The sequence below is a fragment of the Poecilia reticulata genome, linkage group LG22 (genome assembly GCF_000633615.1).
Source record: "Poecilia reticulata strain Guanapo linkage group LG22, Guppy_female_1.0+MT, whole genome shotgun sequence".
NCBI lineage: Eukaryota > Metazoa > Chordata > Actinopteri > Cyprinodontiformes > Poeciliidae > Poecilia > Poecilia reticulata.
In genome coordinates this window covers 6,597,814-6,622,089 of record NC_024352.1, presented here as the reverse complement: position 1 = coordinate 6,622,089, position 24,276 = coordinate 6,597,814, and the positions used below count along the sequence as shown (strand labels likewise).

Genomic DNA, 24,276 nt, shown 5'->3' with positions numbered 1-24,276 from the left:
ACATTTTTTTTTTTTTACAAAAACTAAAAAATCTGTATGGAAAAGCCAGCTCGGTGCATTTCTAACCATCATCCACTTCTACATAAAAAGAGAATAAGAAAAGTCACAAATGTTAATTACTTAATTAGCTATGTAAAGTCTTAATTTTCCATTTTCTAAATTTGACCATCATAACCCATAAAACTTGCAACAGTTTGATCCTGGTGCAGATGAAATCGCTCATCAAGGAGAGGCAGTAGCACAATGGAAATGATTAATGACAGGTTTTTGGAAAACGTGTGGCTGAAAAACAAATTGTATTTACAAGTGTTTTAAAATTGTTTATCAAAGTATGTGTTTCAGTGGTTCAATTAAGGTTGTTGTTTTTTTTTTACACATCTGTGCCCAGGAAACCTTTGTTTCACTATTTGTCCGTGCTTTTCACGTATACGCCCCTGGTCAGTTTGAATGCCTAATGTCCCCCNAACTAATCACAATTCATGCAGCACCTTTCAGAGAAATCATATTAAAAGCCTCATAGTGAAACCAGCCTTCCAGTTAGCAGCCTGGGTAGCATATTTGTTAGCATTGCCAAAAAGGCCCAAAACGGTAAGTTGCCCACACAGCAAAACAAAACACTGCGAGCGATAACGGTGCTTGAACGTTTTCATGCTACATACCGAGCAGCAGCAATTTCAGCTCTCTCCTGGAGTCCCGCTTGTCTCGGCGGAGTTGTTTGTCAATTTCTGCATTGATTCGTTTCGACTCCTTCGCCTCCTCGCTCAGGCAGCAAGCCATCATGGACTCCAGAGTCATCCCCCCTGGTTGTGACAGCCCGGATCAAACGGGACCTGACGAACACTGGCTCACGGTTTCCGTTTCTCCCGAATCCCCGGCCCTCGCTTGGCTCTCAAGCAAGCGAGGAGGCGGCGGTCAGTCGGACTGGACTGGACTGGACGGACGAACGGATGGATGGATGGTCGGGGCTGGGGGAGGGGAGACTTAGCCAAGGGGCCTCGCTGTCAAGTTGTCCCCCCGGCCGGGAAGAAGCGCGACTTCACCCGGATGTTCCACCGTAAATCACGGGAGATTCACACTGGAAACGGGAGCTAAGGACTCCTCTGACTGCACCGCTCTGAACACAGCTTAGGTTTTTTTTACTTTTTTGTTCCTAATGGCAGCAACTTAAAGCCCCTTTAGGTTTTTTTTTTTTTTTTCTGTCACTGCCTTTTCCAATTCAATCTTCACCATCCGTCAAGAGTGGTTCAAACCTGCAGCCTCCAACCCGGTGACCGCTGATGTGTCTGCAGTCTCTTCGGCGTTATTCCAACAACATCAGCACAACCTCCCTTAAATTAGGCCGAAGACAGTCGGGAGTGCTCGCCCTGCTAGCCCGCTAGCTCGCCCAACTAAACAGCGCCTCGGCTAACGTAGTGACAGCCCGCAGTGATTGAAACAGCAGGCTGGTTGAAGGAATTTGTCCGCCTAGCTAAAAACAACAGGACAACACCCAGTTACATCCTGAGTCATCCCGACGGTAAATGACAAAGCTAGTGCAAAAAGCTGGTAATAACGGAGAAAAAAACTCGTGCCGAACCGGCGGCCCTTGCCGTAAATATGTTCACATCAAACGCCCGTCGCAGGAATAAGGTGGGCACACTCCTGGATGCTGCCAAGCGAGGCGGAGGAGGGAAGCGCGGCGTTGACTGACAGACGGCGGACTGCATGAAACAGGTTTGGGGCAGACCAATTGAATGAGCGAGGCGGGTCTCGGGGTGGGATTTGTATCCGAGCGCCCCAACTTACGTCCATGAGATGCGAAAATTGTCCACAGCATATATAACCGTCTCATATTGTAAATGTAGGACGCGTATGGTGTGGTCTAAACAAAGTGTTTGCGAAAATGGAAAAGTATGCATGGAGCAGGGTGTTAAAAGTGGAACTAGACCCATATTTTAACGACACTGAAGCAGCACCGCCGCATGAAAACCCCCCCAGCAAAAAACGATGTAACCAAAAGGCAAAGGTATGCTGGAACTGCAGCGACATCTTGAGGCCAGGGGAAGAATTGCATAAGACTCATTCACAAAATTTTGTGGGCTACGCAACTCCCAACAGTCTGTAAACCTCTCATATTTTATTTGCAATAAATAAGAAATTTATTGCAACTAAAATATTTTTTAAAATATGCATTTTTTTAATATAGAAGTATTTTTCCTCTTCCTTTCAGAAACGGCTTAAACGTCCTAGCAAAATGCTGAATTTATAAAACTCAAAATGTTTTAAGACAAAAAAAAATCTGAAAAGTATGGTGTGTCATCAACTAAAATGCCTTGCAGTCATCTACCTCCAGATAGCTAACTTGTAAACACAACTTAGCCATCAGTCATTTATTCTCAGTTTAAATTCAGCTGCCACATTGGAGGTTTGTTGGAGAACATTGGTGAGCAAACGGGATCATAAATGCCAAGGAACATACCAGCAAGTGAGGGATAGAGTTGAGACATTTATAGCAGGGCTAGGTTATGAAACAGCATCTCAAGCTTAAAAAAATCTCACTTCACCGTTTCTAAATTTGATCATAATAACCAATAAAACTTGCAACAATTTAGCCGTATTGCCCAGCAATAGATCACATTTTATAATAAGAGAAAAGGGGGAGGGGATGCCATATCTGCTAAAGTTCCAAAACAAGGTTGTCCAACCAAGCAGACGGGCTAGATAAGGAAAACATCAACAATCGTAACAACCATAAACATACAGTCATAATGAAGAATTTTTGAGGTATTTTGCAAATAAGAGCGAAGGGGGAGAAAAAAAAAATCAGTCTTTAGATGTGCAAAGCTGGTAGAGACACTATAAGCTTCCAGCAACATACGAAAAAAAAAGTGATTCTGTAAAACACCAGCTCTGGGAGGATGAATACAAACCCATTACATCATGTCTCACTTTCAAAAAAATATATCAAATCATACATTATTTTTTGTTTTACAAATATGCACGTCTTTTAGATTTCCACATAAAATCCCAAATGAAATCCATTGACATTTGCATGTGGCAAAAATGTGCAATAGTTCAAAGGGATTAGTATTGTAACTGCATTAATGCACCTGCGTTTATCTGGCGGTAGAAATCATCTTCAGGTTCGGTTTTCCGTAAGCAAACAGACCGGACTGAACTGGTCTTAATGGAGGCCACACTGATACCAGACAGACAAGTCAACATGCTGTTGTTTACAGAGAAGATGAAAGCACACACCTGTCTCTGTTCAACTTCAAAAAGTGTTTATGAGTTGAATAGATAAGTTCAGTAGGTTATATATTTGCAAAGACAAAATTGATACGCCAGTTGAGAAAGCTTTCTCGGCAGCTAAACTCAGGTTCTTTGCTGTTGGAAATAGTCACAGAAGAGGCCTCGGACCTCCTCGGCATCACTTTGGTCCATGCTGGTAGGAGCCAGGGCTTTGTGGCAGGGCTGGGGGTTCTCTGCCTCACACACCTCCACCTGCCACTCTGCTTTGAAGGCGTCTCCGTGGGACTCGCACATGTTGTGCAGAATGCAGCAGGCCAGCATCATGGTGGGCACCACGTCCAGCCCGCAGTCGTTCCTCTTACTGAGGCACTGCCAGCGCGCCCTGAGCCTCAGCAGCGCCTCCTCCGAGGAGCGCAGCGCTCTGCTTAGGCGCCGGTTGAACAGCTGCTGCGGCTCCAGCAGCGCCGTGCGACATCCCCGTCGGCTCTTTTGCTCCGGATAGGCCTTCATGAGCCAGCTCTGGAGCGGGTAGCAGGCCTCCCCCAGCAGCACATACCTGCAGACAGTAGATGGGTTTCAGGCTGAAAATATAAAAAAAAAAAAAAAAAAACACAAAGCCCTCAGGCACAAACGAGTAAACAATTAATATATTCCACTTCTGAGGCTGACCTGGTCCACCTAATCTTGCTTTGCATTTCCAACTAATATTTTTCCAAACGCTTAAAACCTTTCTTGCAGTCTCATTTTACATATTTTATAGCAGGAGAGATGGCTTTTGTTTGATCGGTGTCCAGTTTTGTTAATTTTATGTTCAGTATTCTAAATTCAGTTTTGATTACCTTAAATCTTAAAAATTAGTTCTTTAATTTTACCAGATTTTTTTCCCACCATACATATGTTGTTTCTCGTTTCATTTTAGTTGTTTTAATTATCAAAAGTAAAATTTCCCATCTTAAATTCATTTAAAGTTTATTAGCCTACATGGAAATGACGTGTAACAGAATCTTTGGTTATTGTTTTGGGGAGGCTTTTGGGAGGGGGAGTTGTTGCTGGAAAAAAACTGATTTTTATTTTTGCAAAAGGTGATCACATTTTTGGGATCATTTTGAAATATTTAAATGGTTTAGTTTTTTTTTTTACAATTTGTTGTTTTATTTATTTTGTAATTTACACAGCTCGGTTTCATGTTTCACTAACAATACAAAACAGGGTGCTGAGAAAGGAGAAAATGAGTAACACCAAACTAATCAATGATTATTGATATCAACTGATATGAAGCACTTTTATTGTGATATATTTTTCAGCCATGTTTCCAAGCCCTAGATCACATTTTGTAAAAAAAAAAAAAAAAAAAGAGAGAGAAAAGACTGAAGCATGATTTTAGCCGATCCATTGTCGTCATGTGAAGGTCGTTCTGTGATGTGTTTACTTTCTTACTAACTGTACCCAAGCGGTTTCCCCATGAAGACAGGCGTTTGGGCAGGAGACAGTCCACCCTCAGCAGCTGTGGCCCACAGAGCAGAGTTCTGTAAGATCTCAGCTGGATCGGTCCCACCGGGGAAACTGGCACATACATCCCAGAAGTAGCCTTGACCGCTGATAGCAACCTGGAGAGAAAGCAAAATATGTTACAAAAGAAAGTCTAAATCGGATGTGAGCGAGAACATGAGCCACACAGACACCTGAGACAGGACAGACAGCCAGCCAGCGGGGTTGGCGTAGTCCGACGCGTTGCTCGATGGGGTGATGATGGCTGTGTGAAGCGTTGTGATGGCAGCCACGCAGTGAGGAAAGCCCAGGTAGGAGTGGAAGAGCTGGGCTGATTCCTCCAGCTCCTGCTCGGTGGGGGGACGCAGGTACGTGGAGCTGAGGAGAGCCACGATGGCGTGGCACATGTCTCTGACACACCTGCACACGGTGGACTTCCCCACACCGAACAGGGCGCTGATGGTGCGGTACTCGACGTTGGACGCAAGACGCCACAGGGCCACGGCCACGCGCTTCTCTACCGGCAGCGCCAGCCGGAAGCTGGTGTCCTGGCGCGCCAGGCGGGGCCTCAGCTTCTCGCACAGGTAGAAGAAGGTCTCCTGGCTCATCCGGAATTTGTCCAGCCAATCAGAGGGCTGGAACTCCGTCATCACAACCCGCTCCCACCAGTCGGAGCGGGGAGTGGTTGTCCAGGGTCGGGTGCGGATGCGGACGTTGGAGCGCATTCCTCCCGCTATCATCATCTGTCGGAACAGAGGCAGAAGAGATGAGAAGAACTGCTTTCGGAAGAGGCTAGAAGTTTCAAGCTTGCTCGTCATCCTCAGAAAATTTGGGTCTTCTAAAGACGCAAACCTGTACATCAGCTAAATAAGGTAAAGACAAGCTCTTGTCCCATCTATATAGGTTACAAGTCAACAAGAAAGTGTTTTATTTGGTATAACAAATAAAGTTTAGTGTATTTTATTGGGATTTTGGGGGGATAAACCAACAAAAAGCAATTTATAATTGTACTGTGGAAGGATATGAATCATTGGTTTCAACCCTGAAAATGTGGGCTGCATGTATTTACTCGTGAATAAAATCTATTTCCACCACCTGCCTACACAAGACAACATTTCAGTAAATGGTAAATGTAATTTACAGCTTAAATGATTTTGGTGAAGATTTGTTAGAGAACACATGCGAACAAAAGCGTCATATGTTTTTGTATGTTGACAATATTAGTAGTTTATTCTATACAACCAGCCTTTATGAAGGAGTGAATGAAAGAAAGCCACCGTAAAAAAGGCTTTAAAACTCTTACCTGGGGTTTCCCTGGTGTACAACACAGGTGTGCAAAAGGGACCCCATACCTAGAGTTCAGCTCTGGATTTGAGACATTTTAACTAAAACTTAAGTTCAAAGCGCCAATAATTATAGATTATTACCGAACCGACTCCCAAAGCACTGACCATGAGCATCCTCCTCTGTCTCTGGAAGAAGTACTGTCGATGTCGGATGCGCCTCTGGATTTCATCGCGCCTCTGAATGTCTGCGTGGTTTAGGTCTCTCCTGCGCTTCAGCAACATGTAGGACAGGAGGAACATCAAGGAGCGCTGCTGCTCCTCCTCGTCTCCCATCCTGGAGGAATTAACGGGGAGCTAACTCGGATAAGGCGAGAGCATCATACTGAACTATCTGAACGGCTAGAGAAGCGACAACCAAGCTATGATGTTTACTTCCGCATTTGCATCCGATGTCTGTTTCTAAATGGTGCTGCCATCTAGTGGTCATACGCAGTCACTGCGTCTGTAGGTCAAAGATCGAGCAAAGTCCAATTTTAATATTATTTTTTTTGATAATAAAACGGGCTTCACAAAGTTATACAGTAAAAATACAGTAAAATTGACACTGTAGCTACAAAAAGATTTGGTCTACGCAAATGCTGTTTGTTGTTGCTTTAACAGTTTTTTTTATTTATTTAGTTTCTTTGCGTTATGTTGAATATCCATCTCTTCTTCAAATGATGACTAATGTTCTGTGCTTGTAATTAATTTTGAATAACTCTCTTCTCAGACTTGAATTTTTAGTGACGCAATGATTTGGTATTAGTTTCCAGACACGTTGGCTTGTTTTTAAAATACCATTATTATTTTTGACACACTTAGTCACAAATGGAGAATGTTTTGATTCCCCTCCTTGTCGATGCCAGTGCTCTTGGAAGGATCAGGTGCATGTTCGCAACTTTGGATGACAAAAAAAAAAAAAACTCTAAACGAGGATAACTACTTCAATGACTGCAAAACAACAAAAAAATATTTTTCTGTATTTTCTTTCAAATAATATATTGTTTAGTGAGCAATATTAACTAAAGGAGGTTCAGTGCATGCATGAAACGTTTGAAGGGCTAATAAACATTTCATTTAGCAGGTATAGCTAAATTTTATGTGGCAGCCATATTAGATTTTGATAGTGAGGTTGGAGAGACACCTCAGCCTGCCAAAATAGTCATTCTGATTGATATTTTTATTACTTTTCCAATTTGGAAATGCACGACTTCTGAGAAATAATGACCTGCATGTTTAATTAAATCGCATCCTTTAAAAAAATGTATGCTGTGAGCAATAGATAAGATTTTTTTTTCCTTTTTGTTTTTAATGATGTACCCAACAAGTGAAGGGCTTGTACTACTACTTCAAAGTATCTCTCCCTAAAAAAAAAAAGTAATTACACTTGCAGAAATATATGTTGTTTTTTTTCATTTAAAAAAGTTTCTGAAGATGAATACTTATAGGAGCTGATTTAATAAAATATCAGAAGCCACCAAAAGTGTTTACTGTGGTCACTGAGTTTATTGTTGGTGTTAAGGTTTGTTTTTATTCTGGAGTTTTCAGACATGAGTCAGAGATGAAGGATTGTTTATTGCTGTACATTCATGACATCTATGTACCTCTAGGATACAACTTTTACACGAGCGATGAACAGATCTGCGGCTGCATTTTCAAACTCCTTCGCGTCCATGTTGCCACCGGGCCCACGGGTCTGGGCTCCGGCCATGGCCTGCGCCAGTTTGTGGGGGGAGATCTTGGCGCTGGCCTCCAAGTAGCGGATAGCCTTCGCATTTGCTTCCAAACAAGCACTAGATTTAGCGTTGGCATTAACGAAGCAGTTTGCATCACAGTCCTGGGAGGTCTCAAGCGCTTCCTTTAAGCTCCCAAGCACAGCAGAGCACAGGGCCCTGGAGGCGGGCCCCTCGTCCGGGCAGCACACCTCGGCGTAAAGCCTCTGAGCCTGCCGGATGTAGTCCGAGAAAACAGCACAGGTGAGCACGCCATGACGGAAGACATCGTAAGGGACAGCTTCGTGGTCCTGGCAGCAGAGGCGTCGTAGGAGCGGGGCGGAGGTTGAGGCAGGGACGCCGCCTTCGCTGCAGAGGCACTCCAGAGTCTGCGTGTAGAGGCCTCCTTTTACGCCCCCGCTGCCCTCTGAGTCAGGAGGGACGTCAAGGCAGGAACCATCTGGGCCCTCCGGATTCTCACTTGCCTGCCTCAGACACCCGTTAAGGTTCAGGAGGTCGTAGGCCACACGAACATTGTTGCTGAAAGCTGATCTAAAATACAGAAAAATCATATGGTCAATGTGTAGAAAAAATGTCTTCTTTTTTAGTTTATTGTTACTAATGATGTGTATTGACTGTTATTTTCCCAGCAGCTACAGAAAAACAATAATCTCCGAGACAGAGGGCTAGAGACAAATAAGAGCAGGGAGATTTTTTGTAGCTGGGTGAATAATCAAGTGTTTTGTTCTTTCTGACAACAGTGCTAAAATATCTTACTGAAAAATAGCATTATAAACTCAGTAAACAGATATTTTCAAAGACATAGTATGTTAACTTATTATACTAATAATGAGGAATGAAATTGTTGGGATGATAATACAGTATCCCTAAAAAAAAAACAACTCCTTGAACTTTTTCACTATTTTCTCACGTTACACCCATAAACTTCAGTGTATTTAATTACGATTTTATGTGATGACCAACACAAAACTGCCTAGTTGTAAAGTAGAAGATAAAGTAAACATGTTTTTTCTAATAAAAAATACACAATAAATATCGTAGTGACGTATCGGTGCCACCACAATATTTACTGTTGGGGTGGGATGTTCACGGTGCAGCATCCGGATTCTCACTTGCCTGCCTCAGACACCCGTTATGATGCAAAGGACTTTGAACTGCCGTGTTGCTGAAAATGCGCTGTAAGCAAATAAAACTGACTTGACTCATGAGCTCCTTCTTTTTACCGTTTCCAAATAAATACGTAAAAATATGAGAACTAATAATATTTTGTGTTGATCTATTGCATAAAATCATGACATTATACTTTGCAATATGTTTCTGTAAAATGAATACATTTGAAAAAAATACATACGCATTTGTGAAATTGTCGATACATTTTTAAGTGTTTCTCAATCCGTTAGTGTAAGTCTAACGAATAGTAATCCTACTGACAAATGCTGGTGTCTACGGGTAACTCGTATTGAGCGCTAAAATCTGCCCGCACCTCTGAGAGTGATGCGCCAGCCGCAGGTGCCACAGCGCCCTGTTAAGACGCTGCTGCTCGTGTGCGCCTGCGCCCGCAAGGCCGGTGCTCTGCTGCTGCTGCTGGTCTTCATCCCCGCATCCAGCCGTCCCGCTGTCCGTAACCGACGCCAGGTTGCAGAAGTGGTCGGCCAGAAACCCGATGGGATCATCCGACCTGGCCTCGACCATCTTCAGAATGGCCCCGCGGAGCAGGTCCCCGACGCCGGCCTGCTCCAGGAACTCCCTCTCGCTGTCCGATTTGACGACTTTGCCGGAGGACATCCCCGAAGGAAGAGCCGCAGACCGGCGCTTCTCTTTGTCAGCCATTGCTGTTGACGTCCCGTGTCGCAGCAACGGCAGCGGAAGTGATGGAGCACCGGTCGGGAAGCAGGAAGCAGTGCGTCATACAATAATAGCGCATTGTTGAAATTTGCCAATATAATGACAGTAGAGAACATTAAATTTGTATAGATAGATAGATAGATAGATAGATAGATAGATAGATAGATAGATAGATAGATAGATAGATAGATAGATAGATAGATAGATAGATAGATAGATANAGATAGATAGATAGATAGATAGATAGATAGATAGATAGATAGATAGATAGATAGATAGATAGATAGATAGATAGATAGATAGATAGATAGATAGACTTGGAAAAAATATACTTTATTTTGCACATAAAATAATTTTGGTATTGTACCTGACTGAAAAAAATGTATGTAAACATCTGGTTTCAGCTCCAGATGGGTTTCACAAAGCCAAATTGAGTTACAAAGAATCTATAGTTCATAAAAATGATTCAGTCTAAGCTGGAACCTTTTACACTTTTTGGTTGTATTAATAATCTTAGAAAAGCTGTTTAAAAATAGTACTCCATATTCAGCTCTTCATTAAGCTTTTATAAATCTCTAATCTTTTTTAAAGGGGAAACAGTTGTTACAAAATACTATAGCCTACATATCAAATATGATTTAAAAGAAATTTTACATCATAGTTTGACTATTTGAAATTGGCCTCTGTCTCTTTAAGAAGCTCCTGCTCTTCAGCCCTTCTTTGTGGAATAGGCAGTGTTTAGGTACCCCCTGAATGGTTGCCATGGGAGATTCAAAGATTTCTTAAATATGAAAGAATTAAAGCAACACTTTGGGTATGTGTGCTTTCAATTCTTGTTCAATTCGAAAAGATTTCGGTGGTTAAATGGGATATTTGACTGTTTCCTTAATCATGTGACAGAAGGATTTAAGTGGCAGGTAACTGGTTGTCTTTTCATGATACAGATAGAATAAAAATGTCCTTTAACTTTGAACATCTGAGGTCAAGTGGCTGTGAAATTATAGATTTTTAATTACATACCTTTTGGTTTTATCTGTCCTTATCAGCAAAAGTGCAAATATGCAACAATTTGTCACAATAAAAACACATTCATTATTTTTTTAATTAGTTAAGATTTTAGTTGTTGGACCAATAAAACATAGTGTATAATTGCTAATGATAAAATGTTATATTAAAGTCTAAAAAAATTGTAGCCTGCATGTTTAGCAACTTTACTGAAACTCTTAAACAAAATCCAGAGCAAAAATTTCTTACATTACTCATTACAGCCTGTACAGTACAGCCTGTCTGTTAAAACATTTAACCAAACGTGAGACACTTGAACAAAAACTTAATGTTCAACCTAAAAATTCTAATTTTATTGTAAAATACTCAATTTCACACAAAACCTTTAAGAATTCTGCAATACATCAGAAACAAGATGTCAACCCTAAACCAGTGAATGCAACGTTCACTGGTTTTCATGTAGCTTATGGTGTCTACACAAATAGACACCATAAGCTGTCTATTCATGTAGAAACAATACAGTATTAAGCATCTATTTTTCAGATATATACACTACATTTGTGCTTTAACATTCTAAACTTGAAAACCTACTTTAATTTAAACATTGTAAACAGTGAAATGTTAAAAAGATGTAGTACACAAAAGATCTGGTCAGTCAATGTGTGTGGTTTCCACACATTTCTAAACAACTGTGGTCTCTACCCTCAAGCACATTTAGCTAATTCCTTTTTATATTTGGATCAAAATTTGATCAATTGGGGTGTTTGTTCATCTCAAACAATTTATTAAACTTCGCAGCAGTCCGTTTTGGGCTTCAGTGGAATATCTTCCGTTACATAGCGCAAGCCGTGTCACTCTGGTGAGTGATGATGCCGTTTTTCAGCGGTACAGAGGCATGGTTCCCATTGGCGAGGGCGGCTTTTTTTAGTGTGGCCACGTCGTTGTTGATGTAGGTTGACTGCGCCATCAAGAAGTTCCTCTGCAGCTTGTGCTCCAGCAGCATGTGGTTCTGGGGAGGAAGGCTGAGGCACGCTCTGGACAAGAACAAAAAGAGATCAGTCAGAACTTATTATTCTTGTGTTGGATGGACCGTTAAGTTTATTAGCGAGAGAAAAAAAACACATTCTCATTTGAAAGCAATTCATACCTCATGATGTTTTCTATGCAGGCTCTCTGGCGGAAGAAGGCATTGACGACTGGAGTCCCTGGTGGGACCAGAGGGGCCTTGCAGAGGAAGGAGAGCAGAGCGAGGACGCTGTGGAAGGACTGGAAGTCCTCCTCTCCCTGAGGCCTGACTGTCACTCGCTGGCAAAGCTCAGTCAGGATAACCAGGTCCAGGATGATCGGGCTGGCCAGGAGCGAGTCCTGTTAAGATTCAAAGAGGAAAATTGAAAAGTGAAGCTGAGTCAAACTGCGTCAAAACAAAGCGTTTGTTTTCTTAGTTTATCTTGATTATTATGAATAACTAAGTTCAAATTAGAGTAGTATTTTGTAATAAATCAAGCTGTTAAATATAAAGGAGCTATGTCTCATGTGAAGCTATTTAGATGTCCGACGGTGTGAGCAAGGCATTCTGCAGAAATTCTCGCCTTTTTTCTTTTTAGCCACTTTTTTTTCTTTTTAGGAGACAAAGTTAAAATATCCCAAATCAAGACTAATGTCTTTAATTTACCCTAGAGTACTACAATATTTAAAAAATACTATAAAAAAGTGCATATTTATCTTCTCCCCATTTACTTTGTTGACCCAAAATAAAATCTAGTACAAGTACCTATAAAGTCCCCTAACTAAAGAGTTTTGTAATGAACAAATTTAACTTGGATGCTGTGCTTCTGTTTCCAGCTGGTAGCAGAATGAGCTAAGACAGTGTGTGACCTGCATGTGTCTCTTTGTATTAGATTTAAGGCTTAAAAAGATGGATTATCATCGAGATCAGTTGCTCCTGAGCCTCTCCACAGTAACATTGCTTCCACTCTAATCTCATGGCGGTTTTGTTGCTGAAATGCATTGATACTAACCTCACAGGTGTTGTGGAGCGCGATGGTGTTGAGCCCGCCCATCATTATTTCGGATGTGTACTCATCCATGGCACGCTTGCTGTCTCCCACATATGGGACATATTTAATCACCACCTGATGTAGGAGGGAGACGCGGCAGAGGTCCACCATGAGCATTCACACAAATGTTCCAGTGTGCGTTTGTGCTTTTTATATTTCACTCACTATATTTCACTCACACAGTGGTCAGGTTTCTCCCCAGGCTGATACAGCACAGGATTGGACTGAACCATGTCGTCCACCACGTTGCTCTTGGAGATCTCCTTGGAGCGGAACTGCTGAGGGGCGGACAGGTTCTTCCCGTCATTGTTGCCGAGGTGATTGTAGCTGACGATGGACGTCGGCTGTCAAGGCGAAGCAAAGCTGCTGAATCATGGATTACTTTCCTTCTAAAAAAAAAAAAAAAAAAGTGTATAATCTTACCTTGATGCCTGCGCTGACCAGGAAGTCCACCAGAACTGACTTGATTTTGGTCTGGCCGGACTTAAAGTCATCGCCGCCGATGAACACGCCTCTCTGCATGGCCAGCTCTACGGCCCCGGGGACGAAGGTGTTCTGTGGAGAGCCGTTGATGTAGGCGCAGTCCTCCAGAATGCTGGCCACGGCAAACAGAGTGGAGGGAGAAATCTCTGCTGCTCCAGCCTGAGGAGGAGGAAAAGCGTGCAGGTGAGAGAACTGAAGACTTCAAACCAAACCTGCTCAATGCAACCTCGCATAGAGCTCTTTCTCACCTGGATTCCAGCCAGCAGGTTCTTGGCTGAGTCACTGACCCCCGGGACAATATCGCAGAAGCGCTCAGTGTTGGCCGTCCACAGAACTATGACTTTGTCCACACCGCTGGACCGATGGAAGTCTCTAATGTCAGCTCTGATCTGCTCCATCTGGAAAATCATTTACATGTTGTTTTTTTTTAATAAAATGGCACAATAATAGCTAAAATTGATCAAAAAGAAAAGGGGAGTGGCAGCATCCGTTACCTGCTCTGCCATGGTGCCAGTGAGGACGTTGTCAGCCCGACTCTCCTGGTTCGCTGCAATAAATTCGGGTATATAGATGGAAGGCCTTGGTTTGAGGCTGCTCATGTACGGTCGCAGCTGCTCCTGCAGGGACCAGTCCAGCACCTGCGCTCGCTCCATTGCTCCGCCCAGATCCTGTGAGGAGATGTCCCAACCTGAAGACATGGATCCATCACAAATTAAAGGAATTTTACTTTTACAACACAGATTAACTAGAGAAATGTCACTATGCTCTATGTTCCGATATGAACATTAGTTCATATCAGAGCCAGCACTTGGCAGCAGTTGGTAGACTTTAAATTTATTGTTTCCCATTAAAACACAAAGATACTCATCTAGATTGTCAGGTACTATGCAAAATTTGTACTAAAAATAGTATTCCCCACAATGAAACTTCAATAAATATTTTAAGTTAAGCTCTTTGTTTACAAAGTTGAGTGAAAATAAAGGACTCATAAACACAAATCTTCTGTCTTACAAATACAGAGATCTTGGGGCCCCCTGCTGGCCTGGAGGCCCTAAGCAGTGTGATTGTTTGCTTATGACTTGAAAAATGCCATGGGAATAGAAATTATTTTCACAGGCGTCTACGAAAAATGCAATAAACATTCAAGTTAAAATTGGTAGGCCTAACAGCAGCCAATCAGAGTGGAAAAAATATTGTTGTTTTGTGCCATTTTCTAGTTGTTAAATATTCCACAAAATGACCAGATAAAAGATGAACAACATGCCAGTTTAAACTTTGAACTATTTGCAAAATGACTGAGCTCTGCAACATTAAAACATGGATAGAACTGTAACTACATTAATCATAGCTCTTCTTCTCTTCAGTGCTTGCCAGTTTCTGGTGGTGCAGCTCTGTGCTGCCTTCAGGAGAATGGGACATCAGAGTATCTACCATAAAATTTCACCCACATGGCATTTATTGTGCAAACCAGAGCTTTCAGTGGAAAAACAAAAGTTCCAGGTCCTTTTAATGCCATACAAATATGAGACAGAAACATGGATTATATCTTTATATAGATCTGTCTATTGATTTATAGATTGATAGTTTTACTGGACAGAAATTACAAAGAACAAATCTGGTTCTTAATCAAATCCTAATGAGTCAAATTCAAAGTGTCATGGAGTCATCAGCCTCATGACATTAACACTGACATGAAAAATAATATTGAAGAAATGAATACATCAAATCTAATTAAAAACATAAATAAGTGATCAGTTCTTTACCGTTATGGTCTGCAAGATATATTTATTCTCAGTATTACATGTGGTCTCAACAAACCCATGACATTTCAACAATATTATTTTACCTTTTATCTGGAAATAGTGTCTGTTTATTCTTGCCATACAGTCTCTGTATTAATTATTGCTCGAAAGGTCTTGCCATACCAGTTTATTCCTCTGTATTTAATTTAGTTTCATAGTTTAGTCTTGCATTTTGTTTTTCATTCATTTCCATTTAGTTTCCTTTGACTATTGTTATCTTCTCTTGGTTTATTGCTATGTCCACTTTAGTTTCTTTCCTGTTGCTAGATTTACTTTATTGTTTATTGACTACCAGTAATCTTCACTCATCACCTGCTGCACCGCCTAATCGTCATGTGTTTCACATCATGTGTTGATTTTTTACTGTTCAGCGTCAGATTCTCTGTTTTTATGCCATTATTCACATCTAGTTCATCGCTCCGTTTTATGTCCCGCTTCTCCTGTTTCAGAGTTTTGCGCAATGGGTTTGTTTTCTTAACCCCCTAAGGTGCAGGGCGGCCGGGAAGCGTATCGATGGGGAAAAGGCAGACTGGTATTATTTGCATATAAGGTGTAAAGTTTACCTTTGACTAAACGCCCCCCAAAGGAATCCCAGCGCCCCCCTTTTGTAAAAATTTCCGCCAGCGCCCCCTGCCGTCCTCTGAACGCCCCCAGGGGGGCGGTAGCGCCCACGTTGAGAACCGCTAGGTTAACCCATGAAGTGAATATCTGGGGTTCTCCATACCGTCAAAGACAATGTCATTAGGATGCACCATGGGCAGCAGGTCACGGAACGGCACGTTGACTTCTCCCTCCAGCCCTGACCCCAGACAAACAGTGGACGCCTGTAGCAGGGAGCCATAGTAGTTTGCTTTCTAAAAGGAATACAGATGAGAGAAAGGGCAAAAAAAGAAAGTGAGTTCATTCTGTTACAGGTCAGATTAAACTATGTTACATCACATAAAGGAAGACATGGTTTTATAAGGAAAACACAAGACTTGGCCACCGGGGGTAGTGTTGCATATCTCAGCCCTTTTATGGGAGATATCTAGGAACTCTGATAGTTGTGAATGAACCCTTCACTAAGCAGGAACAGGAAGTTGACGATCAGTGGTGGTACCAAAAGTAGTGGTGGAATAACAGACTAATTATAGCATTAGACAATATATATATTAATTAGCTTAGCAATGGTTTTCACAGAAAAAGATTTCCCCACAGTTTGGCAAATGAACTGAGATCAGTGGGACTATTTATATTAGGAGATATGACTTTCTGCTCAGGGTGGCACAACAGGGGGTGCCACAAAGAAACACATGCAAATAAATAAAAATGGCGATAGACTATGAATTACTAATTATGTTAAAGTCAACATCTGATTCGCAGCTTACGTCCACAACTAAAGGCATTAAAGGGATTATTTCTGTGCTTTTAAGGAATCTAGACTCAATTTCATCATTTAGTTTTGAATATTAAATATTTAGACAAATAAGAAGTAAAAATGGGTTGTCAGCAAACTGAGGTTCTCTAAGAAAGTAACCCGAGTTTTATATATGCATCACCAACATTCACTGACAGACGCACATAATTTTGTGTAATTAACTGGATCCTACAATGATTATATTCTTATAATAATATTACTATTATTCTCAAATATAACAACTTTAAAGTCTAAACTGAATTTTTCTACATTTTCTGCACTTCAACCTGGGTCCCTCCGCTCACCTTTTCTCCGTTCTTGGTCCTCCAGGTGAGACCCAGCTTGTTGGCCAGGACAGCGGCGGTGACTGTGGCTCCGTTGTTGCCTCCCCAGCCCACCAGCATCACGCCCAGCCGGGGAACGCGTCGCTCGGTGCGGAATGTCATCTCGGTGCTGCGGGGGGTCACCTGTATGCCACAGAGACCGACATCAGCTACGGAAACTGGGACAGATGGCAGTCTGTGCGCAGCCGCACATTTACTGTGATGGCAGAGGCGGTATTCATGGCTATTGCAATACTGACCGTTACTCTGTTCCCCTCCTGACGCACAGAGGTGGTTTGATAGGAGTAATGCGCCTCGATGTGAGTCTCTGTGTACTTCACATTGGGGCTGTTAACGTGAATGCTCGCGGACATGGCGACAGACTCTGAAAAGCAACGAAATAGTTATTACAATTTGCAATGAAACACTTCCTGTTAGCTCCAGGCTTCCGCTAAGCTTGAAACACACTGTCTAACTAACCTATTTTTGTTCTTCAAGCGATAAGAAAAAAGCTTTCAGCGCTAGTGTCGTTGTCGGATATTCTCCTAGTGCTTGTGCGAAGTAGTACCGGGTGGCTTCCGTTGGTTGCCCTTGCTAGTAGACTCCTCTTCTTAGTACGACGCACTCATCCGATTCTTTGCAACCAGCACACCCCCATCCCTTTATATAAGGCGCGTGGCTGCAGACAAAGGGCCAGCGCGTGGCACCGTCAGCCAATGGGAGCGCTTCTTTGAAGCTCAGCATCCTCGAGGAGGGACCGCACACAAGTCAGAAATATTCCATTCTAGAGGGTTTTGATAGAGAAGAAAATCTTCCACTGGCGTGGATCTAATGAAGGCTGCTTGCAGAATCACAGTTTAGTAATTCATTGCTGTATTTGATCACTTTATAACCCAATAAAGCATTTGTTGAAGCTTTAAATAACAACGTTAAAATTGTTTATTGCATTTTGTTGCTTTTCTTGTGCCTTCAAATGTAAACGTATTAATTCAGGAGAATTGCATGCAGTTGGAAGTGCTTGCATGTATACACACTGAATCATAAATGTTTTAAAAAATCGCTCCACATTGACAATAACCGACTCAACGTTGCATCTTGACAGTCATTATCAGTTTAAAGCTGCTGTGGGTGCTGTAACTGCTTTTCCTACTTTGACCCAGATTATTCACAAAATGCACGACACCGATGATGCCAAAAATGTCTTTATTTCAGTTTAGAAATGTTTGACATAAAAATAAAGTTATGCACTTAAAAAACATTTTTCATCTTTTAATTATTTGTTAGTTGTATCATAAACTTAACTTCAAATGCATGCTTCTTGACACGACCAAATCTCTTGCAAATGAAAAATAATTGCATTTATGTTTACACTTATTAAAAATTATATCATTGTGCCAATTTTAACCCCGGTTCTACTAAGCTACATGCAAAAGATAAGCGGGATGTGGAACTAACACTTACCATTCCACTGTTTCAGAGTTTTCTTTGACAATTTCTATTGAAACATTAAAAAACAAGTATTAAAAGATCTTACAAAATGAACGCCTCTTCCTGACCAATCACTGCCAAGTAGAGACCGCCTCCAGCCAATGAGCGACAGAAAGCACCATATCACGTGCAATCCATGTGCAGCTACTTCACAGCACAGGTAGAAAACTACGCAGGATATGTGTCAATCATGTCCAGATGTATTTAACACTCATTAACACAATCCCCGTGCCTTATAATGCATGTTAGGCATAGATCGTCTGCCGTTTGAGTTTTGAAGCCGGCGCATGCGCTCCGTCAGTCGGCCGGTCTCAGGAAAAAAACCAACCGGTTATCAAAGACAATAATACTGTCATGCAATAATTACAATGTAGAGACACAAATCATTCTGATTTATTCATCATAATTATGCGAAACTAAACAAAGTCGTTTGAAAGGCGATTAGAAGAGGAGGAAAACACCACCCCCTCCCACTCCACTCCACAGTGCAAAAATAATCTTAAGAGTGGAAAATTCCTGTGTAACTTCGCTGACTGCAGTAAACATGGGATAAGGCTATCGCTCTTTGCAATTGTATTAGTAAAAAAAAAAAAAAAAAGGGGGGGGGTAAAAATTGTTGGTTGCTATTGTATTTATAATAATTATATTCTCAATGATTTTGTGCATTTTTGCATACTTCTTTTTTTTTTAAATATCTTTTTATCTTACATACCTCTGTGACAACACTTACATCCTCTGGCAGAATAGATAGGAAGAGTTCACACAAAAGCTTTTAGCGCCTTCATTTTATGACTTTTGCGGTCCAAATTTTCCACGAACATGTCTTTGACCCTCAGCCAATCAGATCGCTGGAAGTATAACGCATGACCCACTGTTGACTGTCACCCCACGTGAATCTAGGTTGGAGGAGGAAGAGAAGGATCCAGAACAAACACCCGTAGACAATAAAACAGATATCAAATGGGTGGTGGGGGGTGGGGGGGAATGAAAGACAATAAAAATATAAATATAAAGACAACATGTAAATGTTAATTATTGTGTTTTTTATGTTCTTCTGATGTAAATTGCTTTGAACTGCTGTGTAGCTGAATAGACTTGATTGGTTAATAAATAGATACTGGAATTAAGAAAGAAAAAGCTGATGATCCTTAGCCATTTTTGTTGTAAAGAGATTCGATGAATCGTAATAGTGGCAACAGTATGCCTATTTACAATGTTCACACTACAGTTGGACTCCCATTTCAATTGACTGACTATACAATTGAGTAATAGAAAACACAATCAGGGGGAAACAATAGATAGCTTTTTTTTTTGGCTTTGTGACATTCCCCTAAGCTGTGCCACCCTGGTCAGGAAGCCATATCAGCCATTATTAAAATTTGTGAAGACCTATAATTTTCCAAACTCGGCTGTGCTTTTAGGTGAGGTCTGCATTGGTCTTTGCCCTGGGTGTCACTGTCACTGTCTTCAAGGGTGTCACAAGTCCTAAAAAAAAAAAACTGAGAAAAAAAAAATTAGCACTCCAAACAGATTTCTATTGTTTGTTAGCAAGTCAAAGGGGAGATTGTACCTCTGTGAACAATATAACCACTGCAAGAAATCATAGCTGCACTGAAGCTGGTTCATAATACGGTTGGTACTTGATCCAAATTTCAAGTTGTAACACAGAAAATGTAACACAGAGAACATTTTCTGCTTTTTTAGCTTCAATACAAAATAGATGGAGACAAACAAGATGCTTTTGACAACAGCCCGAGAGCCTTGCCCAAGTTGGCCTTCACAGCAATTTTTGCTGTGTAGCTGAATTTTGACCTTGGTGACTATTGTCTGTTTTTGCATGGGCAAGGACATTTATAGCAAATGATAGGTGACAAAATAGACAGTAAAAGATGAGTTTATGGTTCAGTTTTAATGTATTACTCAGATTGACACACAGAACCACAACCATTGCCATATAAATGAAAAATCTCTGCAATGCTGAGAATTTTACTCTATGACAGTCTAGGTCAGGTTACGTCAGGGTGTGTTTGTGTTCATATCTGTTTGTCTGAAGTCTACGTGCAAATTAACATCTTATCAAAGGAAATGTACCCAGGCTTTCACAAACAAGACAACACAGCTAAAGCTCCTGGATAAAGCCAACCGTGTTTTTTTTCTTCTTCTTTTACTCTTTATTCCTAATGTGTTCTATGATCCTGATTTTGGCGTGGATCTGCATACTCTAGTTGATCCTGATTTGATTGATTTAACAATAGCTTTAAGTCTAGTTTTAAGAATTTGAATGTGTCTCAGACAATATTGACTCTTGCTAACATCCATCCATCCATCCATCCATTTTCTTCCGCTTATCCGGGGTCGGGTCGCGGGGGCAGCAGCTTCAGAAGGGAGGCCCAGACTTCCCTCTCCCCAGCCACTTCTTCCAGCTCCTCCGGGGGAATCCCAAGGCGTTCCCAGGCCAGCCGAGAGACGTAATCCCTCCAGCGTGTCCTGGGTCTTCCCCGAGGCCTCCTCCCGGTGGGACGTGCCCGGAACACCTCACCAGGGAGGCGTCCAGGAGGCATCCTTACCAGATGCCCGAGCCACCTCAACTGGCTCCTCTCGACGTGGAGGAGCAGCGGCTCTACTCTGAGTCCCTCCCGGATGACCGAGCTTCTCACCCTATCTCTAAGGGAGAGCCCAGCCACCCTGCGGAGGAAACCCATTTCGGCCGCTTGTACCCGTGATCTCGTTCTTTCGGTCATGACCCAAAGCTCATGACCATAGATGAGGGTGGGAACGTAGATCGACCGGTAAATCGAGAGCTTCGCTTTTTGGCTCAGCTCTCTCTTCACCACGACGGACCGGTACAGCGCCCGCTTCACGGCAGACGCTGCCCCAATCCGCCTGTCGATCTCCCGCTCCCTTCTTCCCTCACTCTTGCTAACAACCTTGCTAAATTGCTTGTCATGTTCTGTGGTTGTTAAGGACCCACATGTAGAACATTTACACAGAGACTGTCTGCCAAATGGCAGACAGTGATGAGAAGATTGTATAAAAATCTGAATTAAGAGATTTGCAGGGAAAGCCATGGAGATTTCAACAGATGGAAAGGTGACAGCAGCAATAGGATCCAGGAATGAACAATTAAACTACAGAGCTTTAAGGAGTTTTTAGTTTAATACGCAGTAATGTAAGAAAAATATTGCATAATCTAACAGTGTTATCCAAAAAAATCCTAAAAATGTGGTATACATTCAGCTTGATTTTTTTTTTGTATTACAAAAAGGCTACCCTTTTACATCAACTCCATTTGCTAGCAGGCTAAATTTGAACCATTTTTTAGGACCTCATAAAATTATACCTATGCCCAAAAACAGCTTTCGGGCCTAAATTTGGACACCACCGGTTCAGGTATTTCGTAATATTTTGAAGTCTGGTAAGCATATTTTCTTTGATTGATAAAACTTTACCTGTTCTTTGAACCGCCGTAGGCGCTTTTGGTGTCGACTTATAAAAAAGCCGACATTCCCTGCGGGGAAAATCAAAGTACAAAGCAATAGGCTGTCTTATCTTTATAGTACCTGAAAGCACAGACATGAATACGCCTGAAAACGGCAACGCCAAAAATTTTAACCATTTAAGTTACGTCACGGTCAATTTAGCCAGCTGATTGGATGACGCATGCTCATACGTAGCAATGGTCCGGAAGATGTCGCTTGGGCCAGTCCTAAAAAACTTCCGCCTTAAGTTGTAAAGAAAACACAGGAGCTAAAAGGCAGTCGACGGGAGAGGCAACCTATTTAAGAAGTCAGCCAAAAGGTAGATACTAGTACCAGTTTGAAACGAGTCCACGAACATACGCATTAATCCCTCAGCAGTTCGTTGAGGTATTTTAGCCCGACTTCACATACAAATATACAAATTACCTAAGCTAGCTCGCAAGCTACGTTTCGGTGCTATCATCGATCTGCTCGGCTACAGGCCTCAAGTCAATATTACGAGTTAATAGCGTTTAATTTGTTTTGATACACGGCTCATCGTCGTGATTTGAATTCCTCACAAAAGCTTGTCAACTAAAATAAAATGTCAAACCCCGGTTTTCATTTCATCTCCCACTTTGTTAGCTTTCCTGTTAGCCAAGTAGCCTTACCCAATATCTGCTTCTGTGTCTAGTTAGCTTTCTGTGTAGCCCTCAGTGGTGAAGACATCGCTTTAGTTAGCGTTAAAAAAATAAACGGAATCCTTTATCTACTGTATATTTTCAATGTTTTCACCATATACGTCGCGAGTTGGGCACAAACGCTCCCAAACTAGTATTATTTACCATCTTGAGCATTAGCTTCCAGTATTGTCAGTTTGCTGTTTTGCATATGTTGAAATCAGCCCGTCAAAACCAATTCCTGTTTTTATCATATGGTGTTTATGGTAATTTTTCTTTGTTTGGACGTTTGAGAATGAGGTCATCAGCGAGTTAACCTAGATGTGTGCCACTCCCGTCCGCCGGGAAAAAAAAGTTCTCTCTTCCTCATTACTGGCTCGGCATAAGATTGGAGAGGGTACGATGTGCCAGTCTCCGTATTTACTGACAAGAGAGGGAGTAGAATTGATGCGTCTGTGCCACAAGGGTGGTTATGTCTGTAATATTATACAATAATCGATGTGGATTAATTTGTGACTGTGATGACTGAAGCTTCCTTTAATTAATTCGCATCAGTGAGATATTCTCACAGTATATACACCCCGTGGTGACAAAGTGTGCACGCAAATTTTAAACAAAAATACGTCATGTGATCTTGGAAAAGACGTCGACTGGCATGGGATTGGTGAAAATGAAAAATGTCCAAGCTGAGTAAGAATAGTGTATAAAGAAAGTAACCTGTAAGATCGAGTGAAAATCAAACAAAAAAAAATCTATATATTTGTAAATTTCCAGTGGATTGTAGAGAATATTAGAGTTGTAACAAGCTGATATTCTCCAGTTGTAAGCAAGTGTTGCAATTCACCTTAAACCTCCAAGTCGAAGGTGTTGCATACATGTATCCATCACCTGTTGATGCACATCTAATGCATATCAAATGATTGCTTTGGGAGTGATTTGGCTCCATCTGGTTGTACGTTTTGTTCAAATATGCCTAATTTTAGCCATTTGAATTACATACACAAAAATATATTGCATGCACTATGTTCAAGTTAAGAATTTTTACTTAGTTCAGAATCAGTCTGACAATAAAAGCACAAATAATTAGTTGTTTTTTTTGTGAGATGGTAAATAATTCACGCCACAAGAGTTTTACGAGTTGGACTATCTGTTGGCTTACAGACATGGTGCTTGTAGTTTACCGTTTATAAATATATAACAGAGGTACCTGAATTTACAGAGAGCGTGCTCTGTTAGTTTCTATACCACGACTGTGTAGTTTTTGTACCACAACAACCCCAATGCCTTACTATTAGCCAATATGTAGCTGATGGACGGTGCATTACAGTTTTTTTTTCTTTTTCTTTTATTTTGTTGGATGTATTTTTATTTTTATTTCATGAAAAAGACTCGTCTTTGTAATGGTAACTTTGAAACCTCAGCATATCTTCATATCAGAAACCGGCCCATGTCTTACTGGGGTTCAGATACCTGACGTTGCACTACTCTATATTTCATCATTATTGTTTTCCTCATATTCTCTGTATCCAAAACTCACAGTGATGTCTTTTTTTAAAATTATTATTATTATTATTATTATTATTATTATTATTATTATTATTATTATTATACAAAAACCTTCCTGAGAGCATCTTAGAGGGGTTTGTTTTAAAAAACTAGCTACAAACTCCTACATTTATTTTGACTATTTAGCTTATTTACTTGAAGTGTGTTGATAAGTTGTAGATGTTTTAATAGTGTTTGTATTTTGTTCATGTAACAAACTACTTTTTTTTTTCTACTGTTAATGTATAATTTTTTTTGTCATTTTTGATTTAATCAAGCTGATTTTTCTGTTTTTGTTTCCGTGGTTACTAACTTAGTTTAGCGCTATAGCACTTTTGGCTTTTTATAGTTATTTCCTAAGTTGACTCATTGCATGATTGAGATTCTTCAATCTTTGTCTTCTATAACTGTGTAATA

At 41.2% G+C, this 24,276-nt stretch overlaps 5 protein-coding genes across 7 annotated transcripts in view; 1 reads left to right on the top strand and 4 right to left on the bottom strand.

The window, feature by feature from the left end:
- Nucleotides 1–2,083, bottom strand: part of gna11b (guanine nucleotide binding protein (G protein), alpha 11b (Gq class)) — a 35,358-nt gene extending 33,275 nt beyond the window's left edge. Inside the window, exon 1 of one of the 2 annotated variants that reach the window (XM_008399278.2) lies at nucleotides 660–2,083. In XM_008399278.2, the coding sequence (XP_008397500.1) occupies nucleotides 660–795 (136 nt within the window). In that variant the 5' untranslated portion in view covers nucleotides 796–2,083. The remainder of the gene's footprint in view (nucleotides 1–659) is intronic. The other variant, XM_008399277.2, reaches the window with a different exon arrangement.
- A 240-nt stretch (nucleotides 2,084–2,323) lies between these two features.
- Nucleotides 2,324–7,467, bottom strand: LOC103458453 (putative nuclease HARBI1). The gene is made up of 4 exons (XM_008399279.2): nucleotides 6,171–7,467; nucleotides 4,914–5,462; nucleotides 4,678–4,838; nucleotides 2,324–3,787 (listed from the first exon to the last, which is right to left on the bottom strand). The coding sequence occupies exons 1-4, from the start codon at nucleotides 6,336–6,338 to the stop codon at nucleotides 3,355–3,357; spliced, it is 1,311 nt and encodes a 436-aa protein (XP_008397501.1). The 5' UTR covers nucleotides 6,339–7,467; the 3' UTR covers nucleotides 2,324–3,354.
- Nucleotides 7,468–7,530: 63 nt separating this feature from the next.
- On the bottom strand, nucleotides 7,531–9,676 carry tpgs1 (tubulin polyglutamylase complex subunit 1). The gene is made up of 2 exons (XM_008399280.2): nucleotides 9,261–9,676; nucleotides 7,531–8,308 (listed from the first exon to the last, which is right to left on the bottom strand). Exons 1-2 carry the CDS (start codon nucleotides 9,605–9,607, stop codon nucleotides 7,651–7,653), a joined length of 1,005 nt encoding a protein of 334 aa, XP_008397502.1. The 5' UTR covers nucleotides 9,608–9,676; the 3' UTR covers nucleotides 7,531–7,650.
- Nucleotides 9,677–10,816: 1,140 nt separating this feature from the next.
- On the bottom strand, nucleotides 10,817–17,358 carry LOC103458455 (inositol-3-phosphate synthase 1-A). Of its 2 annotated transcripts, none has more exons than XM_008399281.2 (11): nucleotides 17,169–17,358; nucleotides 16,949–17,073; nucleotides 16,671–16,832; nucleotides 15,694–15,823; nucleotides 13,662–13,855; nucleotides 13,416–13,565; nucleotides 13,108–13,326; nucleotides 12,864–13,028; nucleotides 12,646–12,759; nucleotides 11,775–11,992; nucleotides 10,817–11,661 (listed from the first exon to the last, which is right to left on the bottom strand). In XM_008399281.2, the coding sequence occupies exons 2-11, from the start codon at nucleotides 17,060–17,062 to the stop codon at nucleotides 11,460–11,462; spliced, it is 1,668 nt and encodes a 555-aa protein (XP_008397503.1). In that variant the 5' UTR covers nucleotides 17,063–17,073; nucleotides 17,169–17,358; the 3' UTR covers nucleotides 10,817–11,459. The 2 variants fall into 2 exon arrangements, with proteins under 2 accessions (XP_008397503.1, XP_008397504.1); XM_008399282.2 differs by having other exon boundaries at nucleotides 17,257–17,350.
- Nucleotides 17,359–21,859: 4,501 nt separating this feature from the next.
- LOC103458456 (programmed cell death protein 10) overlaps nucleotides 21,860–24,276 on the top strand; it is a 13,893-nt gene continuing 11,476 nt past the window's right edge. The window contains exon 1 of the mRNA XM_008399283.2: nucleotides 21,860–21,974. The gene's annotated coding sequence lies outside the window, so the exon portion shown is untranslated. The remainder of the gene's footprint in view (nucleotides 21,975–24,276) is intronic.

Bases quoted from the DNA above. Each gene is read 5' to 3' on its own strand.
- LOC103458453 (XM_008399279.2), bottom strand. From the start codon at position 6,338: ATGGGAGACGAGGAGGAGCAGCAGCGCTCCTTGATGTTCCTCCTGTCC. The intron at 5,463-6,170 runs GTCAGTGCTTTG...CTGTTCCGACAG, and splicing joins GACAGAGGAGGATGCTCATG to ATGATGATAGCGGGAGGAAT. The intron at 3,788-4,677 runs GTACAGTTAGTA...TACTGTCTGCAG, and splicing joins TTCATGGGGAAACCGCTTGG to GTATGTGCTGCTGGGGGAGG.
- tpgs1 (XM_008399280.2), bottom strand. From the start codon at position 9,607: ATGGCTGACAAAGAGAAGCGCCGGTCTGCGGCTCTTCCTTCGGGGATG. The intron at 8,309-9,260 runs GTGCGGGCAGAT...TCTGTATTTTAG, and splicing joins CTGGCGCATCACTCTCAGAG to ATCAGCTTTCAGCAACAATG.
- LOC103458455 (XM_008399281.2), bottom strand. From the start codon at position 17,062: ATGTCCGCGAGCATTCACGTTAACAGCCCCAATGTGAAGTACACAGAG. The intron at 13,856-15,693 runs GTATGGAGAACC...CCATGTCTTCAG, and splicing joins TAATGACATTGTCTTTGACG to GTTGGGACATCTCCTCACAG. The intron at 11,993-12,645 runs GTTAGTATCAAT...GAATCTTAACAG, and splicing joins CGCTCCACAACACCTGTGAG to GACTCGCTCCTGGCCAGCCC.